The sequence below is a fragment of the Cyphomyrmex costatus genome, unplaced genomic scaffold (assembly GCF_001594065.2).
Source record: "Cyphomyrmex costatus isolate MS0001 unplaced genomic scaffold, Ccosl1.0 scaffold36, whole genome shotgun sequence".
Lineage (NCBI taxonomy): Eukaryota > Metazoa > Arthropoda > Insecta > Hymenoptera > Formicidae > Cyphomyrmex > Cyphomyrmex costatus.
In genome coordinates this window covers 2,641,330-2,662,720 of record NW_017277774.1, presented here as the reverse complement: position 1 = coordinate 2,662,720, position 21,391 = coordinate 2,641,330, and the positions used below count along the sequence as shown (strand labels likewise).

General features: G+C 33.3%; 6 protein-coding genes across 7 annotated transcripts in view; 2 read left to right on the top strand and 4 right to left on the bottom strand.

The window, feature by feature from the left end:
• Tomosyn (syntaxin-binding protein tomosyn) overlaps positions 1 to 5,936 on the bottom strand; it is a 40,600-nt gene extending 34,664 nt beyond the window's left edge. The window contains 1 exon segment of the mRNA XM_018543167.1: positions 5,427 to 5,936. Within this exon segment, the coding sequence (XP_018398669.1) occupies positions 5,427 to 5,546 (120 nt within the window). The 5' untranslated portion in view covers positions 5,547 to 5,936.
• Positions 5,937 to 7,403: 1,467 nt separating this feature from the next.
• On the top strand, positions 7,404 to 8,036 carry Ggamma1 (guanine nucleotide-binding protein subunit gamma-1). The gene is made up of 2 exons (XM_018543082.1): positions 7,404 to 7,620; positions 7,730 to 8,036. Exon 2 carries the CDS (start codon positions 7,735 to 7,737, stop codon positions 7,945 to 7,947), a length of 213 nt encoding a protein of 70 aa, XP_018398584.1. The 5' UTR covers positions 7,404 to 7,620; positions 7,730 to 7,734; the 3' UTR covers positions 7,948 to 8,036.
• A 778-nt stretch (positions 8,037 to 8,814) lies between these two features.
• On the bottom strand, positions 8,815 to 12,400 carry LOC108776454 (ATP-dependent DNA helicase 2 subunit 1). Its single transcript, XM_018543070.1, has 9 exons — positions 12,299 to 12,400; positions 11,840 to 12,024; positions 11,470 to 11,641; positions 10,952 to 11,384; positions 10,754 to 10,862; positions 10,195 to 10,441; positions 9,640 to 9,801; positions 9,334 to 9,558; positions 8,815 to 8,971 (listed from the first exon to the last, which is right to left on the bottom strand). Exons 2-9 carry the CDS (start codon positions 12,020 to 12,022, stop codon positions 8,862 to 8,864), a joined length of 1,641 nt encoding a protein of 546 aa, XP_018398572.1. The 5' UTR covers positions 12,023 to 12,024; positions 12,299 to 12,400; the 3' UTR covers positions 8,815 to 8,861.
• A 604-nt stretch (positions 12,401 to 13,004) lies between these two features.
• Positions 13,005 to 16,869, bottom strand: MFS18 (major facilitator superfamily transporter 18). The gene is made up of 8 exons (XM_018543054.1): positions 16,544 to 16,869; positions 15,534 to 15,880; positions 15,292 to 15,465; positions 14,983 to 15,115; positions 14,442 to 14,538; positions 14,186 to 14,348; positions 13,201 to 13,359; positions 13,005 to 13,144 (listed from the first exon to the last, which is right to left on the bottom strand). The coding sequence occupies exons 1-8, from the start codon at positions 16,603 to 16,605 to the stop codon at positions 13,005 to 13,007; spliced, it is 1,275 nt and encodes a 424-aa protein (XP_018398556.1). The 5' UTR covers positions 16,606 to 16,869.
• A 154-nt stretch (positions 16,870 to 17,023) lies between these two features.
• On the top strand, positions 17,024 to 19,153 carry LOC108776387 (uncharacterized). The gene is made up of 4 exons (XM_018542986.1): positions 17,024 to 17,461; positions 18,568 to 18,607; positions 18,711 to 18,923; positions 19,002 to 19,153. Exons 1-4 carry the CDS (start codon positions 17,453 to 17,455, stop codon positions 19,151 to 19,153), a joined length of 414 nt encoding a protein of 137 aa, XP_018398488.1. The 5' UTR covers positions 17,024 to 17,452.
• A 206-nt stretch (positions 19,154 to 19,359) lies between these two features.
• Positions 19,360 to 20,670, bottom strand: LOC108776479 (uncharacterized). 2 transcript variants are annotated; one of them, XM_018543097.1, is made up of 6 exons: positions 20,582 to 20,670; positions 20,232 to 20,378; positions 19,977 to 20,098; positions 19,777 to 19,898; positions 19,630 to 19,706; positions 19,360 to 19,496 (listed from the first exon to the last, which is right to left on the bottom strand). In XM_018543097.1, exons 2-6 carry the CDS (start codon positions 20,362 to 20,364, stop codon positions 19,369 to 19,371), a joined length of 582 nt encoding a protein of 193 aa, XP_018398599.1. In that variant the 5' UTR covers positions 20,365 to 20,378; positions 20,582 to 20,670; the 3' UTR covers positions 19,360 to 19,368. The 2 variants fall into 2 exon arrangements, with proteins under 2 accessions (XP_018398599.1, XP_018398600.1); XM_018543098.1 differs by having other exon boundaries at positions 20,232 to 20,321; positions 20,582 to 20,669.
• Between the last annotated feature and the right edge of the window lie 721 nt (positions 20,671 to 21,391).

Here is a 21,391-nt window from a genome sequence, read left to right as displayed (position 1 = left end):
ATCAGAAGATTCTGATCAATCAGAATTCTAATCACCTCAATTAGAATTAATAGATTCAACAGAAATTCCGATTTGTCTATATTTTCAATCAGAATTCCATAATGCAACTATAGACTCTTTTTACAGCATAGATACAAAATCGTTTTTTCCCGTGTATTAGCTTTATTCTAATTTTGTATTTATTTTCATAAGAGTTTCCTTCGAGAAAGAGAGAAATTGCTCTTTGACTTTATAATCTGTTATACTGACCGAAGCAAATTTGTGCATGACGCTAACGATAAGTCAAATGTTCCCTTCTGTTAGAACTGCGATCAATATTCATTAGGATGTTCCCAAATGTATCAGCATTGCACCGAAATTTTAGCGGAGCATTTCCATGGGATGTATGCAAATGTCAGGTCGGGCGATAAACCGCCGAGCGCTCAGGATGAAACTGTTAGCAATTATGCAACGCATGCAAGCGTATCATCGTTTCCGAGAAAGAACGCGGCAATTTTATGTCGCGGAATAATGCATGGCTACTTCAAATGCACGCCGTTATTCGCCGATGCATAAATGAGAAAACGAATGCGAGATAAGCGCAGATTTGCGTGTTTTATTCCTCCAGAAGCAAAAACACTACAGGCCACGTTTATAATCGACTGCCCTGAGTCTGCATCTCCGTCTCGTGTGGAGAACATCGAATGGAAAATTGCATGTCGAATCAGCGCGCGCATTGAAAAAAAAGTCTGGCAGCTACCAAATGTATTTTATTTAGCATGTGACGTAATATTTAGTAAATACCAAACATTCTGTTAAATATCGAAGGATCAGTGGTAATCCGATCTCTTATATTAAATAACATTTTGTTATTTTCAGCTTTGTGTATGTCAAAATGTATTTAAATCAATCTAATTGATATCAAAGTAAACAACTATATTAGCGTATTTTAGTAAATAATAAACTAAATTTGAGTCAAATTTCAAACATTTTTTTTAAGTTAAATTGTTTAACCCCATATATTGTATAACTTATTTAGTTAAATTAACGACACATGTTAGAAGCAGTAACGACTTATAGAAATAATTAAAATAATTGGGTATAATTTAACAGTATATAATAAAAAGTAGTAACCGACTGTTTAGATATAATAATTAGAAAAGTAAGATAATATTTAGAAAAATAAAGTTAACATTTAGTTGATTTTCGTTATATTAACCGAATACTTGATTGAAATGATTTCACCAAAGCTCTCATAATTATCATCTGAACTTAATTATTATTCAAACAATAAAAAACGACTATTAAAGGCTCTTTAATTAATTGTAAGCCAAGCTGCAGGGTTTTAATGCTAGTTAAGTAATTACATTAAATTATAATGGAATCATGTCGAAGGAGAAAATGTTGCAATAATAAAATATAAAATATGATTATTATTATCGCACGGAAAATAGTCTGGTTGCTCCAAATTAGAAGGTTCTGATTAAATCTACATATTCTAATTCTAGTTGAGACGATCAGAATTTGGATTGATATGATTAGAATCTTCCAGTTCGTTCATTTTCAACGAGAAATCTTTCGCAGTGCAGTGCTTTTTTTCAATACGCCAAGAAAGGTACATGAAGCTCGAATGTCATCATCCTCGCCTCGAGCGAGAAAATTAAAATAATAGTGGTGACTATATATGATCGCCTACGCGCGATCGAGCGATGATTTCAGCGCGAGTAAATGTGCAATGCAGCGCGCGTTGCGTCGTTCAAGTTCGACTCGCCGTGAAAATCGCAATCGTGACCTCGTTTATAACGGCGATCTACTTGGCGATTTTCGATGTGCTTCGTGAGGACAAATGCGCGAAAGGTAAACGCGTGAAAGGTGTCGGTCTGAATTGATCATCGCCGAGGCGACACGACGCGCGTCCCACGAGCGATCGAATTAAAATTGCAATGCTCGGTGAGATCGCGAAGGCCGAGAAACGGAATCGGGAGATCGATCGGGGTTGAAAGGCGTGTAAGAAAAGGTCTGTTTTCTATAGCTGGACTGGCATACAGTTTTGGAACTTGAAATTATATGCTTGATATTCGACGAAAGCAAGAAAGACAGTTCTAGTGCAATCTAAATACAAAAATAATAAACGGATCTAAAGATAGCGACGCACAAACGTACACTGACAATAAGATAAATATCCACTTAAAAATGGACGAACCAGAGAAGATTCTGATCATATCAATCTCGTTATCTCAAAACTAGAATAGTATAGATTCAACCAGAAAATTCTAGATACAGGATTCCAATTAATCAGACTTGTTTTCCAATAGGAAAAACTCATCTCCTTTAATCGTTCGCTTGTGTTTTTTCTCGCTTATTTGCCGCATTCGTATATCAGCCTGTTATCTGTTCCTCGACCGCGTAACGGATATTCGCACGAACGGTATACCGCGAAGCGCGATAGTCGATATCAGCTTCACCGACAGTTACTCGCCGGAGTAAGTAAATAGACGAGGACAGTTTCGGTGCACGAAAGCCAGACAAACCCAGACAAGCTGGAGATACCTCGTGCGACGTGAAACAAGTATCGACAGCCGCCGGGATGTTTACGCTCCTCGGGTTTATATACTCCCGAAGTTAGACAAACTGAGCTAGACCTCGACGAGCTTCACGAATCCGCCTTGCTCAGCTCGCGTTCGCGTGTCTCGCGAGTGTATTTAATCCCGAGGCACTATTTCAGAATTATTTAACGTAGAAACTGGACACGGACGCGAGCATGTGGCACGAATCGGACTCTCGCTTAGAGGGATCCCTCTTCTAAAGAACCAAGGACTCCAGGTAGAATACAGAAGTTATAATGATATCGCAGAACGTCATCATGACCTATTTGTCACTTATAATTTCACTTTATGACTCTGTGTTCTACCCAGAACGGGAAATTACAAAATTGAGATATACATTTATTTTCTTCAGGGAAAAATGGTTTTACTGAAGTATCTAATTTAAACTAGATACAGATCTGAAAACAATTTTGTTTGACTCATCAGAATAAATGTATATGGGACGCTCTCAAGCTGACTGTTAGAATCTTCCAAAATAGAAATTTTTTTCATTACGCTCGAATTTCCTATATAATTATTTTTATGGACCAACGAAAATATTTTCAAATCCGTATCTATCGTATAGATCCAAAGTAATTTTGTCAGAGCTAAATTTTTAAATATTTCAAAAAAATCGTTATTTCCGTGTTCAGCCTTCTCTTTCTTCACAGAATACATGCACTTGTAGACGAGGACTCGATATCTCTTCTAGATCTAGTGAAGCAAGTTCAAAAGGTACTTACTTTGTTCTCCTACAAGAATTATGTATGTCAAAGTCATATTACGTGTTTGTTTTACAATACCCGATACGTGACTTTCACATATATCATTTTTGTAATAGAACAAAATACCCAGTAGACACCAACTAACACACGCGTAACATCAATGTTACAATTTCACGTTTAACAATTCCATCCAACACAAATCATTCCAGCAATATTGCAAATGTTACAGTAATGTTGCTTTTATTTTGTATGGGATATAACTGTTATGTACAACATGTGTTATATTACATTTAGGTCGCGGTCCAATTCACGCTTACATCCCTTAAGAATCATTTCAGCCTTGTTTATGAAACGTTAAACAAGGGCAAATGATGCTCACGAGCATTGTGAACTTGAATCGGTTATATTGCGTGTGAAATGATAACATTGATGTTATGCCACGATCCGCTGGTGTTTACTGACGATGAGTAGGCACCGTTTGTGAACTTGCCTCACTAGATCTAGGAATCAATAGATTACTAGATCATGGGTGTACTCGCAAAAAAATGGAGTACTCGATAGAGTTAACGGATAGCGCGATGCAATTGATATGAATTTATTCAGCGATATGAATGCCAACGAGTTCAGATTACGTAAGCTTTTGATATTGACTCGGCGCATTTACTGGCACACCGGGGTTGTTTACACAAAGCAAAGAGCAGAAAGCTCGAGAGCCGGGACGAGATGATGGTCTCAAGGAGAACAGGCTTTTATCCGAACGATCCTCCGAGCGGTGCACTTAAGATAAATGACGAATAAAACGCGAATGAGACTGAATCCCTCCAATCGTTGAATCCACTTTGGATCTAATTATCTCGCTTCTTCCTCCTTTCCTTCCTTGTCCATTATATAATGTAACGAACGGGTTTTACGTGTTCCATTATAATTAATGTCGCAGGTACTTTCCAAGCAAGAGACACAAATGAGTCATTTGAAATGACATGCATGGAAAGAATGCTTTTGTTAAAGTATTTAAAAATTTAGGTAGATATTAAGTTACGCTGAGAAAAATGTCTGGTTGGATTAATTGGGGAATTCTGATTGAAAATGGACAAATCAGAATTGTCTGGTTAAAACTACTAAATTCTAGTTGAGATAATTGGAATTCGAATTGATACAATCAAAATTTTCTATAGTTGTCTATTTTCAATCAGATGTTTTTTCAGTGTGAAAATAATTTTGTTGAATCATCAAAATATAATTATGTATACATAAATCTAAGGCATGATGAGCAATACTGCAAAAAGTTTGTACATTCTAGCAACCAATTTGAGTATTCTACATAATTATTTTGGTTTAATTGAATTATTTTTAGATTTGTGTCCAGCTAAATTTTTAGATACTTGAGCAAAACTATCTTTTCCATGCAGTAAATTCATCCTTGTTTAATATTGATAAACAACAGGATGTAATTATATAATTCACTATATTTAAGATCATCAGCCATTCTTGTTCGACAATGACATGTACTCTCTTTAAGATTGTAAAATTTGATTAATTAAAACTTTACATTTATAAAATTATATTAATACAAATTATTAGTAAAAAATATTATATGTTTTAGAAATTTTACTTTATTAAATACTCATATTTAATGCATAAAATTATACTCCCTTCTTCCGTTCTCGGATTATTATCTTTTTCTCGTCTTATCATACGTATGTACCCTCTCTTCTTGTGATTCAGATATGATAACTCTATGTTGCACCATGTCATTTGTGTCTCTCTCTGACAAACAGTCGCTATCTACTTCGCCCGCCGGTAGCATATACTTTCCCTTACATTACGAGTTACGACTGACCCCATAAAATTTCTAATTGCGCGACTTGCGTCGTTCAGTCAATCGTTAAACACCGCGGGGGAGGAAAAAACCCCGCAGTAGATCTCATTTCGCGCGATAGTTGGAAATTTACGGCAGATTCATACGTCGTCGGATCTCTCTGAAAGTTTTCCAGGCATTGGCGAAGGTCTGTGAAAAATACACCTATAGGACGGCATGTTATCGACAGGTCCACTTTAATTAGGGCGAACGGGGAAAGGGGATGAAGTGGGGCTGGGAGAGATGGAGGGATGCCAGGATGAACCTTCTCGTACTGACCTTCTTAACTTGAAAGTGCTCCGGCTTGAGATTCTCGATGATCTCCTGGTCAGGCTTGGTGGGCTGCGGGACCGACGACCGGAACCCGTCGAGTACACCCTTGATCGTGAACTTCTTCATCGCGTCTGCCAAATAGGGTCGGCTACTCAGAGAGGATCACATGTGCAACCGCCGACGTCCGTCTACGAGATCACGGCCAGGAATTTGAAGATCTGGCTCGTCGTGGCTCCTCTCTCTCTTTCTCTTTCTTTGATCCGGGTTCATTCGCGGAAATCCAGTGACATGTTTTCTCTCCTTCGTGGACGCGATCAACTTCTCGACGTTGAAAACCCTGCCGTCGCTGTCGATGTCGAGCCTCTCTACATTTTGACAGTACGTGTCAGCAGACGTGTCAGTGGAGCCGCGCCGCACCGCGCCGCGTCGCGCCGCGCCACAGACGGGGTGCCGCGATCGTGCGTCGTCCGCTTCTCTCGCGTCGCGCACCAGCGGTTTACTCCGGGGATACGATGGTGATCGTCAAGACACTCTGGGAGGAACGATAACCGTCGGTCGATCCACACGGCCTTTCCCGACGCTTTTACGCCGTACGCTGGGAACACCGAGCGCAGGCCGAGACGTGGCGAAGCAGTGTGTTTTCGTTACTTGACAGCAATGCGGTGTTGTTTAATCGCGCCAGGATCAATAACTGGCAACAGGCTCATGTGGAGTTTCGCACGGCCGCGAGCGCCGTGCTGCGCGGGCGCGATGCGCGCCACGGCTCGCTGCGCAATCGCGAGCGGCGAGCGATCCCGATTGGCCGAATTCGCGCAATGACGTGCGACGCGTCCGGGGATCACGGGCGCTTACGGGCGGCCTGGGGCCCCTCGGGGCACAGCGCATATTCGAGTCTGCGAACTTCTCCGACTTCTCCTCTAATGCCCATTTTCACTAATACAGATTAACTTTAATCTCGGTTCGATTTGCTCTTCGTCTTTTTCTAATTTTAAAAATTAAAAAAAGAGATGAACAGTAAGTTAAACCGAGATTAAAGTTAATTTACATTGATGGAAACGGGCATTAGGCCCAATTCCACCACTCACGGTTAATCCTTAACCGAGATTCTACTTACTCCGATTCTAGAATTGGAAAGAGATAAAATATACTGCGTTTAAGGCCGCAGTGGTCAAAGTTTCGCTACAAAATGTTTCGAATCGTTTGATGGACCAATCGGAAAAAAGAACTTTATAAATTAACCGATCAAAAATGGTACGTTTCGTGATTGGCTGTTTATAAAAAAGAGGAAGTTCGACTTTCTCGAGGATTGTTCTATTTTTCTATTTTGTTATGTATTTGTCTTCATAAAAAAATATCTTAATAATAACGCTCAAAATGAATACACTATGCGTGAAATAAAGTTAATATGATCCTTATACAATTCACATCATTACGAAATCACTATTACGCTTATTTCAATCATTTAAAAATTAATTCAAAGTTGGATTACAACTCTCAATTATTAATTCTTGATAAGTTGAAATTAATATTTATATCTTACAAACATAAGCCCTCTTTAACTGTAAACTGTAACGATTTTGATGATTTTTTAAATACTAATTTTTTCGAATTATGACATTTTTAAGGAAGCGATACATTAAAGCAAAGATTTAATAATTTTAGATCCTGTTGCGGGATTCTCTAAACGTTTTATCGATGATTGTTGCTATCGTTAACTAGCGACAGCCAATGGCAGGACAATTCTAAAAAAAGCGCGGCTCTCATTGGTTGTCGCTAGTTAACGATAACAACAATTATCGAAAAAACGTTTAGAGAATCCCGCAACTGCTCACCAACTCCGATTAACTTGATCAATCGATATGTTATCGATTGTTATATTGGAACTAACCAATCGCATTTGCTGTTTAGCAAAATTGACCAATCACGGTTGACATTTAATCGGCCGATTAGGCTAATCGGGTTGGTGAGATCGGGCCTTATTTGTTACACATGTGAATATACGTTAAGGGATAGGCATCAATTGGTAGTTGTACAGGAAGGATAAATCATAAACTGTGAGGAGATTAAAGCCGGATCGCGAGAGCGTGAATAAAGTGAATCTACGGATTACTTTTCACAGTGAAAAAAGAAATCGGATTCGAGTTGTCGAGAGTTCTTTGCGATCTGTAAGAACGGGATTCGAGCATCGTACGAGGTTCAGGTTAGCTTTAAATTCGTGGTATATTTCTCCTTTTACATGTTCTTCCGTTTTCTCGTTTTTTGTGAGAATTCTAGTTTGACACTTTCTGATTTATCTCTCACGCATATAGCTGTTATGGACATGGTGATGACGAATTTGCAACAGCAACGCCAAGTGACGGAGCAGCTGCGTCGCGAAGCAGCCTTGAAGCGGATCACGGTGAGCAAAGCCGTCGAAGATATCATGAAGTACATCACCGAGCATGAGCAGGAGGATTGCCTGTTGGTGGGCTTCTCATCGCAGAAGTCTAATCCCTTTCGTGAGAAAAGCACCTGTATCATACTTTAAACCAACATGCTTGAAATGAGGAAGAATGACACAGGAGAGACTAACGATAATATCACTTTTGCATCTTTGTAATTGCGCATTAGTTCGTTAGAACAATAAGTATTCGAGATTGTATGGTTTAAGCAATTTTCTATTTAAATTATTTTATGATATATATTTATATGAGATTGTTGAAAGTGTACAAAAATTTGAATTTTATACCTAAACATTTACCGTTAGAAATACATATTTTGCATAAAATCTATAAGATTTTTCAAAACATAGTTAAACAATTTTGTGTGAGTTAAACAGAAATTTACATTATCCTTTTACGGTCTAATCAAAATGACTGTAACTGTAACAGATATATTTTAAATACAACATAGTAAAACACTATATTTTGATATACATGTATAAATGGAGATATTGTTAAACATTCATATGCATTTAAATTGTCAGAATATCTTGGTGCTAAGAATAAGTTTATCTTCCTATATTCATAATACTAGCATTGTTCTAATAAAATGTATTAAAAGAATAACAATGTTATATATTGTCAAATAAAACTGACAGTTCTTATTATATAACTTTTTTATGGTGTTATACAGTTTCTAATGCCTATATCTAAGTTCAAGACTGACAGCAATAAAATTATATAACAAAATTGAAATATTATAAAACAAGATTTTCATATACAATTTCACAGGTATATACATGTATAAGTGCATATTTTTGTGAAATAAAATATAGTATTTTAAAACAAACAGTATTTCTATCTTTTATGTAGTAAGATACTACCTATTTTTGTTAAAGTCTTTAAAATACAAGTGACTTTTAGGAAACAAAATGCAATTTCCATTTATTATTAAAAATATTTTTATCGTACAATATAATGTTCCACATACATAATCACACACATTTTAATAATTATGTTCCTAATTTTTTCTAGCCCTTTTTGCTTTTGTTGGACCAACATTGATCATATCAGGATACATATTATAAAATTCAGGTATTAAATCACTTACTTTCTTTTTGGCCATTAAATCTGAAAAAGCCATTAATCTATAATTTGATATAAATTTATTTTTTCTGTCCAAGTAGTAAGTATCTTTAACTCTCTGTATACTACAGGTCAAAAGTTTGGGAACACTTTTCTTTTCAATTTTTTAAATTGACATTGTTTACTTAAATATCCATAACAATATATTTTCTCATAATTTTTTTAGATATAACTATTACAATTGTTAAAATACTTTTCCAAAGAATTATTGTTAAAAAACAATGTTATGGATATATTTGAATAAGTAATCCTATATATCAAATTATTATTATATAAATATTTTAAAAAGTGTTTCCAAACTCTTAGCTTGAAATGTCTTTTTTTATATCTCGATACATATTGCTTACATGATTTCTCGATGGAATCAATCGGTGGAGGGCCAGGTTCTTTATCCAGAGCTAACTTCTCCACCATTTGTATCTGACACTCCAATTTGTAAGATCTGTAATTATATGGATGGTAGTCCATATTAAGTCTGTCGATTGTTTCTTTCCACAGCAAAACTTCCTCGTCAGTTACAGACTTCTGCATGTCATAATGTAGCAACGCTTCGCTCTTGTCTCCTATGTTCCCTAATATAAAATTAAGTTCATCAAGTAAAGAATTTCTTGAGTTTTTCTCTGATAGTGTAATTATGTGAAATGTAAACATACCTTGAAATGCGACTTTCGATAGATAAAAGCCGCCTAATTCAGTATTTGGAATCATGTAGCAAAGATTAGTTTGTGTATTCATCCGCATTGTGAACGCGCACACTATCATTTTATTTTTAGCCCCGCATTTATTTAATAAAGCGCTGAAGAACAATAGATTGTCTGTAAGAAGAAAATTATCACATTTAACATTATTTTTGAAGCTGATTTATTCTTTACTTCCGGTTTCTTACTTTTTACCTCTTGCCTTTGTACTTTTTATTCTCTATATGTATATTTCTTCATTTTCTTTCATTCGATATAAAAGTTGATAAACTTCGGAAGAAACATTATTATCAATAAAATAATCGTAAAAAGAAAACAGCAAGAAATAAAAACAAAAAGAGGAAGCAAAGAGTATATTGTATAGAGATTAGCCATTATATAGTAACTAGACGTTGCTTTATCATAAATCGAGTATTATCACGTTTCACGTATGTATAATTTTATTGATACACAATAAATTAATTAAATTTCGCGCATTAATTTTTCTATTGTGCATTATATATGTATTACCTTTACGAGTGCTACCATAATCCGCTCTAACAAAATACTTCCGTTTAACATGGTATCTGAAAAAGTCACTAGGCATAGGTCTTACACCGATTATCTTGATAGCTGGTGGATATAAATGCTTTATCCGCAAAAGCTCCTTTTGCGTGAAACGCAGCTTCTTGTTACCGATTAAGTCCTTAGTTTCCAAGTTAACTTCGTCTGGTATCATATAAGGTAATTCAGATTCCTCAGATTCATCATCGTTTTCCTATAATAGATTAAACAAATCGAATATAAGAAATAAAGATATTTTGCGTGTAGTTTAATCTTAACCGGAACTCATACATGTGTCCAGAGTCTTTAAATTAATATATTTTTACTCAAAGTAATTAAGTTTTTTTTCATATTTTGAAGATTAAAATTATGTAACTTAGGAATAAAATTATGGAACTTAAAATTATATAAAATTGTATATTTCTTATAAACAATTTTTCATAACATAGGTGAATTTGTTCATTGGGCTCACGAATATAACCGATTAAGATTAAGCAAACTTTTACGTTAAGCGAGAGATGTACACCTCATTGTACTCGTTATTGAGAAAATTGATACCCTTGAAATAGGTTGATCTCGACAAAACTTGATTGGTCGCTTTACTTAGTGGCTTCGTTTGCAAGCAGCGACGTTTTCTATAAAATGATACTTGCGTTTTTAAGTGTACAAAATTTAACGATAATAATGTTACAAAATTTAATATTATTCTCACACGGAGACCTACCTGCCCAGAGTACGCACCACTATATCAATTTCCACACCATCAGATATCTGGAAGGATATACGTGCGATATTTTTGGACGGCGCTTTAATCTGTTGTACCAAATCCACAAGCGATGTTCTTCTGTAAATACCTGTATCTATCTTACTTGACAGCATTTCTAAATCTTTATAGAAATCATTGAGTGGCCAATTATTTCTCATATCAATCACATGCAGATTAATGCCCAACTCCTTCAAAGACTTTGCTTTTGCTCTGATGCGATGTTTTTCGTCGTCCGGATAGTCAGGGTCATAACAAGTAATCAAAACTATCCTACGTTTAGTGAGGACTGTTTTTATTTTCAAGAAGATATCTGTAATATATGTCAACGCATCAAGAAGAAGAACATCATTTTTTAATTTCATACTCTCGTAACCCTTCATCTTGCTTTTAGCTGTAAAGATCAGAAAAAACCAATAAATGAAAGTTGTAGCTCATATTTTTGGGGAATGTTCGGCATCAATTATAATTATACTTGCTTAGTTTTCTGATCTGTTGTAAATCATCCAAAGTAACAACTCTGAGTTCTTGCAGAGTCTGAATATTTGTCCATGGTAAATTTGTGTCACTCTTTTCAGTACCAAATAGTACCATGCCCATCCAATCTTGCATACTCCATGCTAGCTTTTGCCGAAGAATTTGTTTGTATAGCTGAAAGAATAATGAATGACAATCAGTTATATGTAACTCTTTAACTAAGAAGGTCCTTTCTTAGTTGAACTCTTTGTACATATTTAGCTTTTCTTTTTTTCTTTCCAATGTGAAAAGAAAAAGAGGAAAAATGTACTGTGCAAGAAGTTTATTTAAAAAAAAACAAGTTTCAAACTAGTATGCAATATTATAACTAACCTTAAAAAACTTTTCAATGTAAGTGATATTTTTGTCGCCAATATCCGATGAAAGCATAAACATTTTCTCTGTACAATCGACGAGAAACAATGTAGCTTCTCGTACTCCGTACCATTGACTCGTTTGCGAATCTATTTCTTCGTCTTCTTTTCCATTGTAATCCCCACGTATGTTAAGTGACATTTCTGTTATCAGCATAATTTATAACTATTAATTTTGTAGTTAAATAATATCTCAAAGAACACATATGAACATCTTGAAATTATCCAAAAGATGTTACGAAAATGTTTTGTAATTATTAATAAAAACAGATCTAAATACTTAAGTTATTTTAATACTGCTGTAAATCTGTATAACAAATTCATAGACAATACATCTCTCCATTTTTAACGCACTACTGACATTTTAGATCAATAAATTAATTGGAAAATATAATAAAAAATATAATATTATACTCACTTATGAAGAAATAAAAAATCGATCGATGTGACAAAAGCTAAAATTCTATGAATTTTTGTCTCTTTTCTTCTTCTTGGTTAATGGTTCCTCTAGCACTAGCTGCGTTCGGCAACGCAAATCTGAGGGTGCAAACACAGTATATACTGTGGTGCAAACCCATGCAGCGGAATAGCGTAAAGCGGGGAGCACAGACTTTTGCATAACGCATAAAGGTACAATTTCATGTTGACGCTTGACGCTTAAGCGGGGAGCACAGACTTTTGCATAACGCATAATACACATACATAAAGAATTTGATTGGTCCATTGACTCATGCATAAGAAAATGGACCAATGAAATTCCTTATGCACATGCTTTATGCGTTATGCAAAAGTCTGTGCTCCCTGTTTTAAAGGCTTGAAACTTTATGTAGATCCGGGGTAAAGGCCGCAGCAAAATTAGAATAAAAAATTAGATCGAACAGGAATTAAAATAAAACTACATAGAGCTAGAAGTGAAAATAAATGCAAAAAATGCAAGCAACATTAATAAATCTAATATTTTCTATCGATTGACGTATGTCCATTCTTTGAACATGACACACGCGAGATCTAATTTTTTGTGAACGATTTTCAGAATAATTTGATAAAAATTTGTTCTTCAAATTTGTTCAATACACATTTATTTTTAAAATTTATTTAACAGAAATTTATTTTTATTTTACAACTTATATGATTGCTTCGCCGGAGCCAAACAATAAAAACATTATACATCCTACTACATCAATAACAGCTATAAGTAAAAAGACAGCGGACCAACTATGTGTCATATGTAGAATGTGTCCAGAAAAATATACACCAAGAAAACCTGAAAAAAAGAAAATATATTAGCTGTTCATGCAACTGTTTCCATCAATTACTTACCAGGTACCGCGCCAACAGTATTCATCAGACCGAATACGCTGCCGGAATGTTTTGGTGCAAGATCCGAAGGATTAACAGCAATAGCGTTATTGTGGAAACCTGAGCCACCGATAATCAACGCGAGACAAAGTATGGCAGTTTCAAAATATTCCACTTTTGCTATAGGGAATATGTGCATAATATAAATTATACGCGTGTAATATACATTTAACTTCAGGCCAAAAATTTGGAAATACTTATAAAAATTGATATTACTTTTAAGACTTCCATGAGTACTAAATAAGAAGCTAAATTTTAAATAGAAGCTATATATTTTGTGGATTATACTGTATCTATATCAGATGTACAAGGTAATAACGAAAGCCATGGCACCATGTTTACAATTCAGTCCTGTTAATTAAAATTTATTCAACATAATATAGTAACAAAAAATTACTGTTATTTTCAATTACTTACACAAGTTATTACTACAAATTACTTAATTATTATTTAGCTTTTCCTTAGCTGTGAATATGAGATATTATTTACTATCTTTATTATAGAATACTTCTTATATCATTTCCTTTTTATATGTTTTCATATACTTTTCATAGACTTACTAAGCAATATTATTGTGTGAATAAAAATTAAATAATAACATTCTTCTTTCACTGATGAAATGAACTGCAATGTTCACAAAATATGGGTTTTTCAAAAATAGGTATAGATACAGAGATAATCCGTGAAATACATAACTTTTATATAAAAATTTGTTTGGGTTACTTAAATGTCCATTACAATATGTTTTTTTAAAGAATAATTCTTTAGTTTGCATTAAAATGTGTCAAATAATTTAATATTGAAGCAAAGGCTAAACATTAAATATAATTACTTTATTAAAAAAAGGACTTGTTATGGATATTTAAATAATCTAAAAATGTTAACTTTTAACAAGTTTTTCCAAACTTTTATTGCACAAATCTTGATAACTAAGTGTCAAACTTACTCAAAAATATCAGACTTCCAATTTGAATGACAAAACAAATCGTTTGAATTGTTTTGCGTGTTACAGTAACAGAAAAATTAGTTCTAATTATCTCTGACAAAGCTTTCCCCAAGAATGTACAAGGTAATATCGATAGCCATGGCACCATGTTTACAATCCAGCCCTGTTAATTAAAATTATAAAAATTAAATAACAATAATAATAAAATTAAATAAAAATTAAATATAATAACATTAAAATTAAATAATAACATTACCTTGGCTCCAGGAAAATTATCATGGAAATATGTAGGCATCCACGAAAGTAGTACAAAAAAACAGTTATTTTGGCAAGCATGTCCAATAACACAGGACCTGAAAATCATAAAAATTAACAATCACAAAGATAGATGAAAAATTTGATCTATAAAACAGGGTATATTTATCTTATAAATCTTATGTTTATAAATTTGTGTAATTTTTACAATTGAATGTTTAAAAGCATTTGTGTAAATTAAAGTATATGTATAATTTAAACTTTTATTATTTTTAGGCAATCATAAGTTTTCGAAATCAACAAAGTATCAAAAAAATCTAGTAAAGAAGTTACTAAATTCCACGAATTTTCCATATTTTAAGAATTACTATTTCTAGAATTCGAGATTTAAAACGCGAAAATCAAAAACATCATAAATCAATAGTTTTAGAAAAGTACAATCTAATTGCAACAACTGATTATAAAAATTTCTCTTTGTATCTTTAGCTTGTATAAATATAAAATATATTTCTAAAATATTAAAGCCCATGTATCATAATTACCAGAAAGGAGGTTGTGATAGAAGTTTAAACACAGGTAGTCTGTAGCCAGAGGTGGATTTGGTAGAAACTGTTTTTTTTTTTAAAGACAAGCTGTGGTAGCTTAATAAAGCTGTCCATGCCAAACTCATGCTCCCTACATAAGTAAATTAGTGAGCATCACAAATGTATCTCATTTCTGTTTGAAAATAAAATTAACAAAGAGATGCGTTCAACTATGAAATTATTCTTACATGACATATCTCAAAAACTATCATCATTTATCTGTGTTTTCAATTAATTTGACATCGATTTACATAAGCTACATTGTACCTAACGCTCGAAAGACAGTGATCCAGTTATAATTTTCCAAAAGATATGAGCCTAAAGATCCAGTGAGTAAAGTGCCCAAAGCAGATCCTGATGTTAATAAGCTAAAGAAAGAGGCTCTTTCTGCCTTGTGCAAGCGTTGACTGATCAAGCTAATCATGCTAGGAAAATGCATTCCTGCAAATAACAAGTATCATATTATCCTCCATTATTTGTAGTATAACTACGTAATGTTTGAAAATTACCTTGGAATGCTCCGTTTATCACTCTCACTACTGCAACAAGCAAAACAGATGTCCCGTCTCCAGAAAAGAATTGTATAACTTCTGGCATGAGGAAGGTTGTTGCTGACCAACCAAGAGCAGATATCCATATTACTCTCTGCCCACCGATTTTGTCGCTAATGTAACCACTAGCTAATTGTGTCAATGTATATCCCCAGAAAAAACTTGCCAGTATTATGCCTGAGTCCGACTTTGACCAATTCTTCTCTTGACTAATAACAGGTATCAATAGAGGGACAGATGTACGTGTAGCATATATCAGACATGTACCACACAGCAATGACAGGAACCATTTCTGTCTCTCTTTCCTGAATGAAAGAAACTTCTTATAATACAACCTTGCCAATGCTTGTAATAGTAATGGTAAGGATAATTTTGACCAAATTGTGATTAATTGACAATTTAAAACATATTTTAATTATAATTTGTTATGCCTGTCTAATCTGTTCTAGAAATTAAATATTAAAAATTTAGTAACTTTATGTATTAATAAAATTAATTCAACTATTGCTCAATAATTATATTAATTACTAATTAAGTGAATTAAAATTAACTTAATAAGGATTTTGATCAAATTTTGATTAATGTACTTGAATTGTTTAAAACAAACTTTCTGATTAAGTTGTCTCTACAATCTAATTAATTTTTTTATAAAGTAATTATATGTTAAAATATATACAGGCATTGCTTGACAAGTTAATCAATGATTAATTAAAATTTAATTAAAGTAAATAATGAGAACTAACTTCGACTCATTTAATAATTTACAATTCTTCGTTTCTAATCTAATTTGCTCATAAATTAAACAAAAACTATTTATGTACACATAAACAAAGAAAGTACAGATAGTGTAATCACTGATTAAATTAAGTCGGAGTTTAGTTAAAGTCATAAATAATTAATGGATCAACGACTCCTTCGTTCAGAAGATTGGTGATCGCCTATAAATTGTCGAGTCTTGCCGATCATACCTCGACCAGGACAAAGCGGTCTCGTCATCAAACGGACTGCCCAGCGTAATCTGTAACTGCATTGTTTGCGAATTTATTTAGCTTATTGACTTCAACATCCGTGTTAGAGCCTGGGCTCTCGTTAACATCCCGTCAGAGCACGAAAATTTTCACGCGCATATTTAACATTTATTAACTCGCAGTTGATCTGTCCACCGTGTATATCAGTCACGCTAACCTGCGCCTCCATGTCCTCCGCGCGTAACGCGTTTTCATTTTAATTTGGATTATTTAGAAAGCTTGATCTCAGAAGCTTTCGATGAAAACCTATAGACTACGTGAGCGCTGCAGAGTTATATATATATATATGCCTATGTCAGATTTTTGCCATCGGATTGGTTGCGGTACTGGCGCTGTTAGCACTGCAGCCAATACGGTGGCAAGATTCTAAATCCAGCTAGATTGCGTTCAGAGAATCGTTGTCCCGGATGCACCCAGGTATTGTTTTATCCTTGTTATTCGCGAATGATAAACAAGGATAATCGATATTCTGAACGCAGCTCTAGTAATCCAGCAGGAAAATATTCGTATGAATCGTATGTCGTCGGCTTAATAGACGTATTGATTTGATGCGTATCGCTTTTGCGCAAATCTGGACTGGCCTGGACTTCGACATTTTTCGCTGATAGGAGAAAGAAGGAGAGGAAATAGAGAAACACTGGCACATATGTATACGATGCAATAAGATGTGATTTAATAACGACATCGCTTCTGGATTTGGATTAACATCTATCTTTTCGGAAACACTATATATGTGCAAAAGCTACATACCTATATTTATTTTTTTCCGAATTACATTGTGCAAGTTTTGCACATGATATACATGAAGTGTTTGGCATTCAAGAATTGCTTTGAAGAATTTTAACGAAAATGACAGAGGTAAATTAAATGTATAAAGGATAGACAAAGTAATGTCAACACACTTGAAAATATATTATTTTTTAGCACTTGTTTTAATAACAAGTCTGTCATTTATACACATTCTACTTTTGAAATAGTTATTCTCCACAGAACATAAATAGTAAAAACTAAATTTTGTACTCAACAATATAAATTAATATATATATTCGCTTCAGCTACATAAAGCCAAAAGATTGAATTACAAATGAATTTTTATCACATTTATCCATTCTCTACTATACTGTTACAATTAAGTCTAGCCTTAAATTTTATTTCTAACTATACTTAAAAATATTCAAAATATGAATATATGAAGACGAACTTGTTAATAAAACAAGTAGCAGGGAAATAACTCATTACTTGTAATAAAGTTGTAATTTATAATGTTGTTCCTTTTTTCTCATTTATAACTGTAACTTTGTTATATTTTTTGTAACTATAATTTAATAGCTACTTTTATAATTGCTTTTTATATTTTAAACTTATTCAATATATTGACTGATCAAAATGAAATACTCGGTGAATAATCTATGATTATTTTTTGGATTGGAATACACCTTTATTTCTAATAATTATTCTTCTTAAATGTCTATATAAAAATTAAAAATTAAACTAAGAGTCTTTTAGTATACAAATAAATGTAATTTCATATTAATCCCATCAGATTCTTCAACCTAAGTAATACTAATTTGTTATAAATGAAGCTGCATAAGATCAAATATTTTTTATATATAAAATTAACAAAATAATTTAGTATTATTAGAAGTGTACAATAAGTCTTGTATTTAAATCAAAAGTATACAAAATTACAAAAAAGTAACTAAAAAAAGTACAAAAATACTTTTCAGAATTAACTTGTAATAGTAACGAATTACTTTTTAAGAAAAAAAAAACTGTTTATACTTTTACAAAATAACTTTCATAATACTGACAAGTAGATCGAATATTTCTCAAGTGTTCATATTATTGTGTCCATTCTCTATACAGTAATGTTATTCTATAATGTTGCCTAATATGACTTTTTTTTATCTTACCTTATATATTTGCCAATTTAAGACAAATAAACATAGATTGTTTTATTTCAGACACAAAACGACAGCATATATGATTCAATAATCATGTATTGTAAGTATATTTACTTTGTGCAACACTTTACTAGTTTTGTCACATTATTTATTCTATCGTTTTGAAAGAAGAGAGAGAATAAAGGATTCATGTTTAATTCTAGACGAAAAACAGGCTAAACAATGCCAAACGTTTTTACATCATCCTAACATTCACAAGTTTATCCTCAGATTTAAGGAGCAATTAGCCCATAATCCGTTTCTACAGGTGGCTATCTTCATTGCAATAGCAGCATTATTGGCACCTATCCTTTTATTTATTATATTTGCTATTATCAGTACTACATTCGTATTTATTGGTTTTATGATAATTCAAGGTAAGGAACTCTACATTTCTTATTCTTGATCATAGAGTTACCACTGCTAGATGCTAAACAAGCATGTATTATTTTCAGCAACAGTATTGGCTATTGGTGCGAGTATTTTAAGCTTTGTACTTTTCTGTATCATAAGTACTATTGTAATAGCAGGATTATTTATCCTTTCTGTTTATTACATGATAGATTATACAAATCGTGCGTTTAATCTTTTGATGTCCAAAACTTAATAACTATACATAAAGGTGGTTATATAATAAGAGTTTTTAATAATAAAATAACTTAAAAAAAAAAAATAAAAAGATGTACCTCGAAATAATTGTATAAAAAATTTTATTTCCTTACCCTAAATCAATATTTTTACATATTTGTTTTCAAAAGTAATTAAATATCAAAATTACAATTTCATTTAAGTATAATATTTATATCAGTTTGGTGAAAGATTCTAATCTCTGACTTTAGCTTCGCTTGTAGACAAATATATTTCATGCCACAGTGAATCAGTTAAATTTTTGTCATTTTCTGGTGTTTCATAACAGAAGTGGTGAATATAGTCGCATCTATTTGAGACATCTGTGTCAAGAATTAAGGGTACATTTATCTGCTATTTTTTGACAAAAGAAATAGTGTAAAATATAGAATCATGCTTGGCATATATTTTATATTAGTTAAATTCATATATATAAATATTTGGAAAAAAGGATACAGCCTTGAATGTTATGCTTCATAGCTTCATAATCCCACTGTATTCCTGTTAAATCCTTATACAATTTCATCTTTTTCCTATAAAACAAACAAAATTATGACAACATCAATAAAAAAGAATGCATTAATATGCAATGCTATTACATGCCTTCCTTGCTCCAGTAATTGCTGATCTTGCAAATTTGGTTTAACAGACTTCAAATTAGTATGTTTTCTTTCCAAATGTTTGATCTCTTGTAAAAGTTTTTTGTTCTCTTCTTCTAGCTCTTTCTAATAAAGAATATTTTGTAATAATGAATTATCCATAGACTTCTCTTTATGAAAAAAATAAAAGTATATTAAACTCACTAAACAATTCTTCTCTACTGATAACTTATTATTTTTGTCCTCCAGAGTTTGAGTTTCCATATGCAGTGTCTCTTTTATAGCTACCAAGTTTGACTTTAGTTCCGTTAACTTAATTTCATCCTCTGAAAATATATAAGAATCAGTACAAAAAGAAATATAAAACAATGTATTTTATAATTCCATAAAGACTTTAAAGCAACACAGTAGCTTATTTCCCACCAAATTAAATTAGTCCACATACTCAACAAAATTTACCATGGAATTGTTGATTTTGGTATTTGTTTATTTCATTTACATTTTCCATCTTGGACTGTAACAATTCTTTGAGCATCGACGTATCCATGTCTACAAGTTCTGTTTTCAGTTTTTTTATCCAATGGTCCTCCATAATTAAATCTCTAACTAATAAATAAAACTATACTAGGTGCTTTCCATTCGGATAATACAAATCGATACAAGTATCGTTCTATCTTCATTATACTGTTTAAATACCAAGAAAGATAGAATGATATTTGTGTCAACTTGTCACCAAACAAAGCATTCACTGAAGCTAATTAATTACACGACTATCGCGTCAAAATATGAAATGTTTTTTTGTTGCTTACAAAATTTCTTTTTATTAAATAATTAACGGCTCCTGCCTCCCTAAGAGCGTTACAAAATTTGAATTGTCTGTAACAGGATTCGTAGTGGATTTCCACAATGACAGGTTAGGTTAGGTTTGGTTTGTTTGCACTTAAAACAGGATAAACATGTATCAGGCAGGTGAGGCAGGCTGCATCAGGCATTGGAAAGAGAGAGAGAGAATGAAGATGCTAAGTGCAAAAAGTGCAAGCAACACGACAAACTCATTTTACAACTGTTTTATGATTCTTTGCTGAGATAGGACTATTCCTTTAGATCTAAAATTATAATCCAATCAGCGAGACGAATCATAAAACGGTTCTAAAACTGTTGTGTCTGCTGAACGCAGCCATTGGGTGCATCCAGAAGCACGACCGCTCATTGAGCGCTCAGTGAGCTTTTTTATCTGATTGACATATTTCATTAGATCTAAAAATACAAACCAAACAGAACAAGAGCTCACTGAGCGCTCCGTGAGCAGTTGTGCTTATGGGCTGCGTTCAGAAATTACGCCTAGGTAACTCTAGGCTATAGTTTACGTTACGTATATTATATCAAAAATGCACCCAAGAGTTATCTGAGTGTAATTTCTGAACGCACCCCTGGATGCACCCATTGGTCACGTTCAGCAGACTCAACTGTTGCGGAGCGGGTCCGTGAGCATTCGCTACTATTGGTATATTCTTTTAGATCATCCAATAGCAGCGAGCGCCACAGATCCCTTCCGCAACAGTTGAGTGTTGAGTCTGCTGAACGCGATTATTGACAACCTCTCAATAGATGGCCCGTAT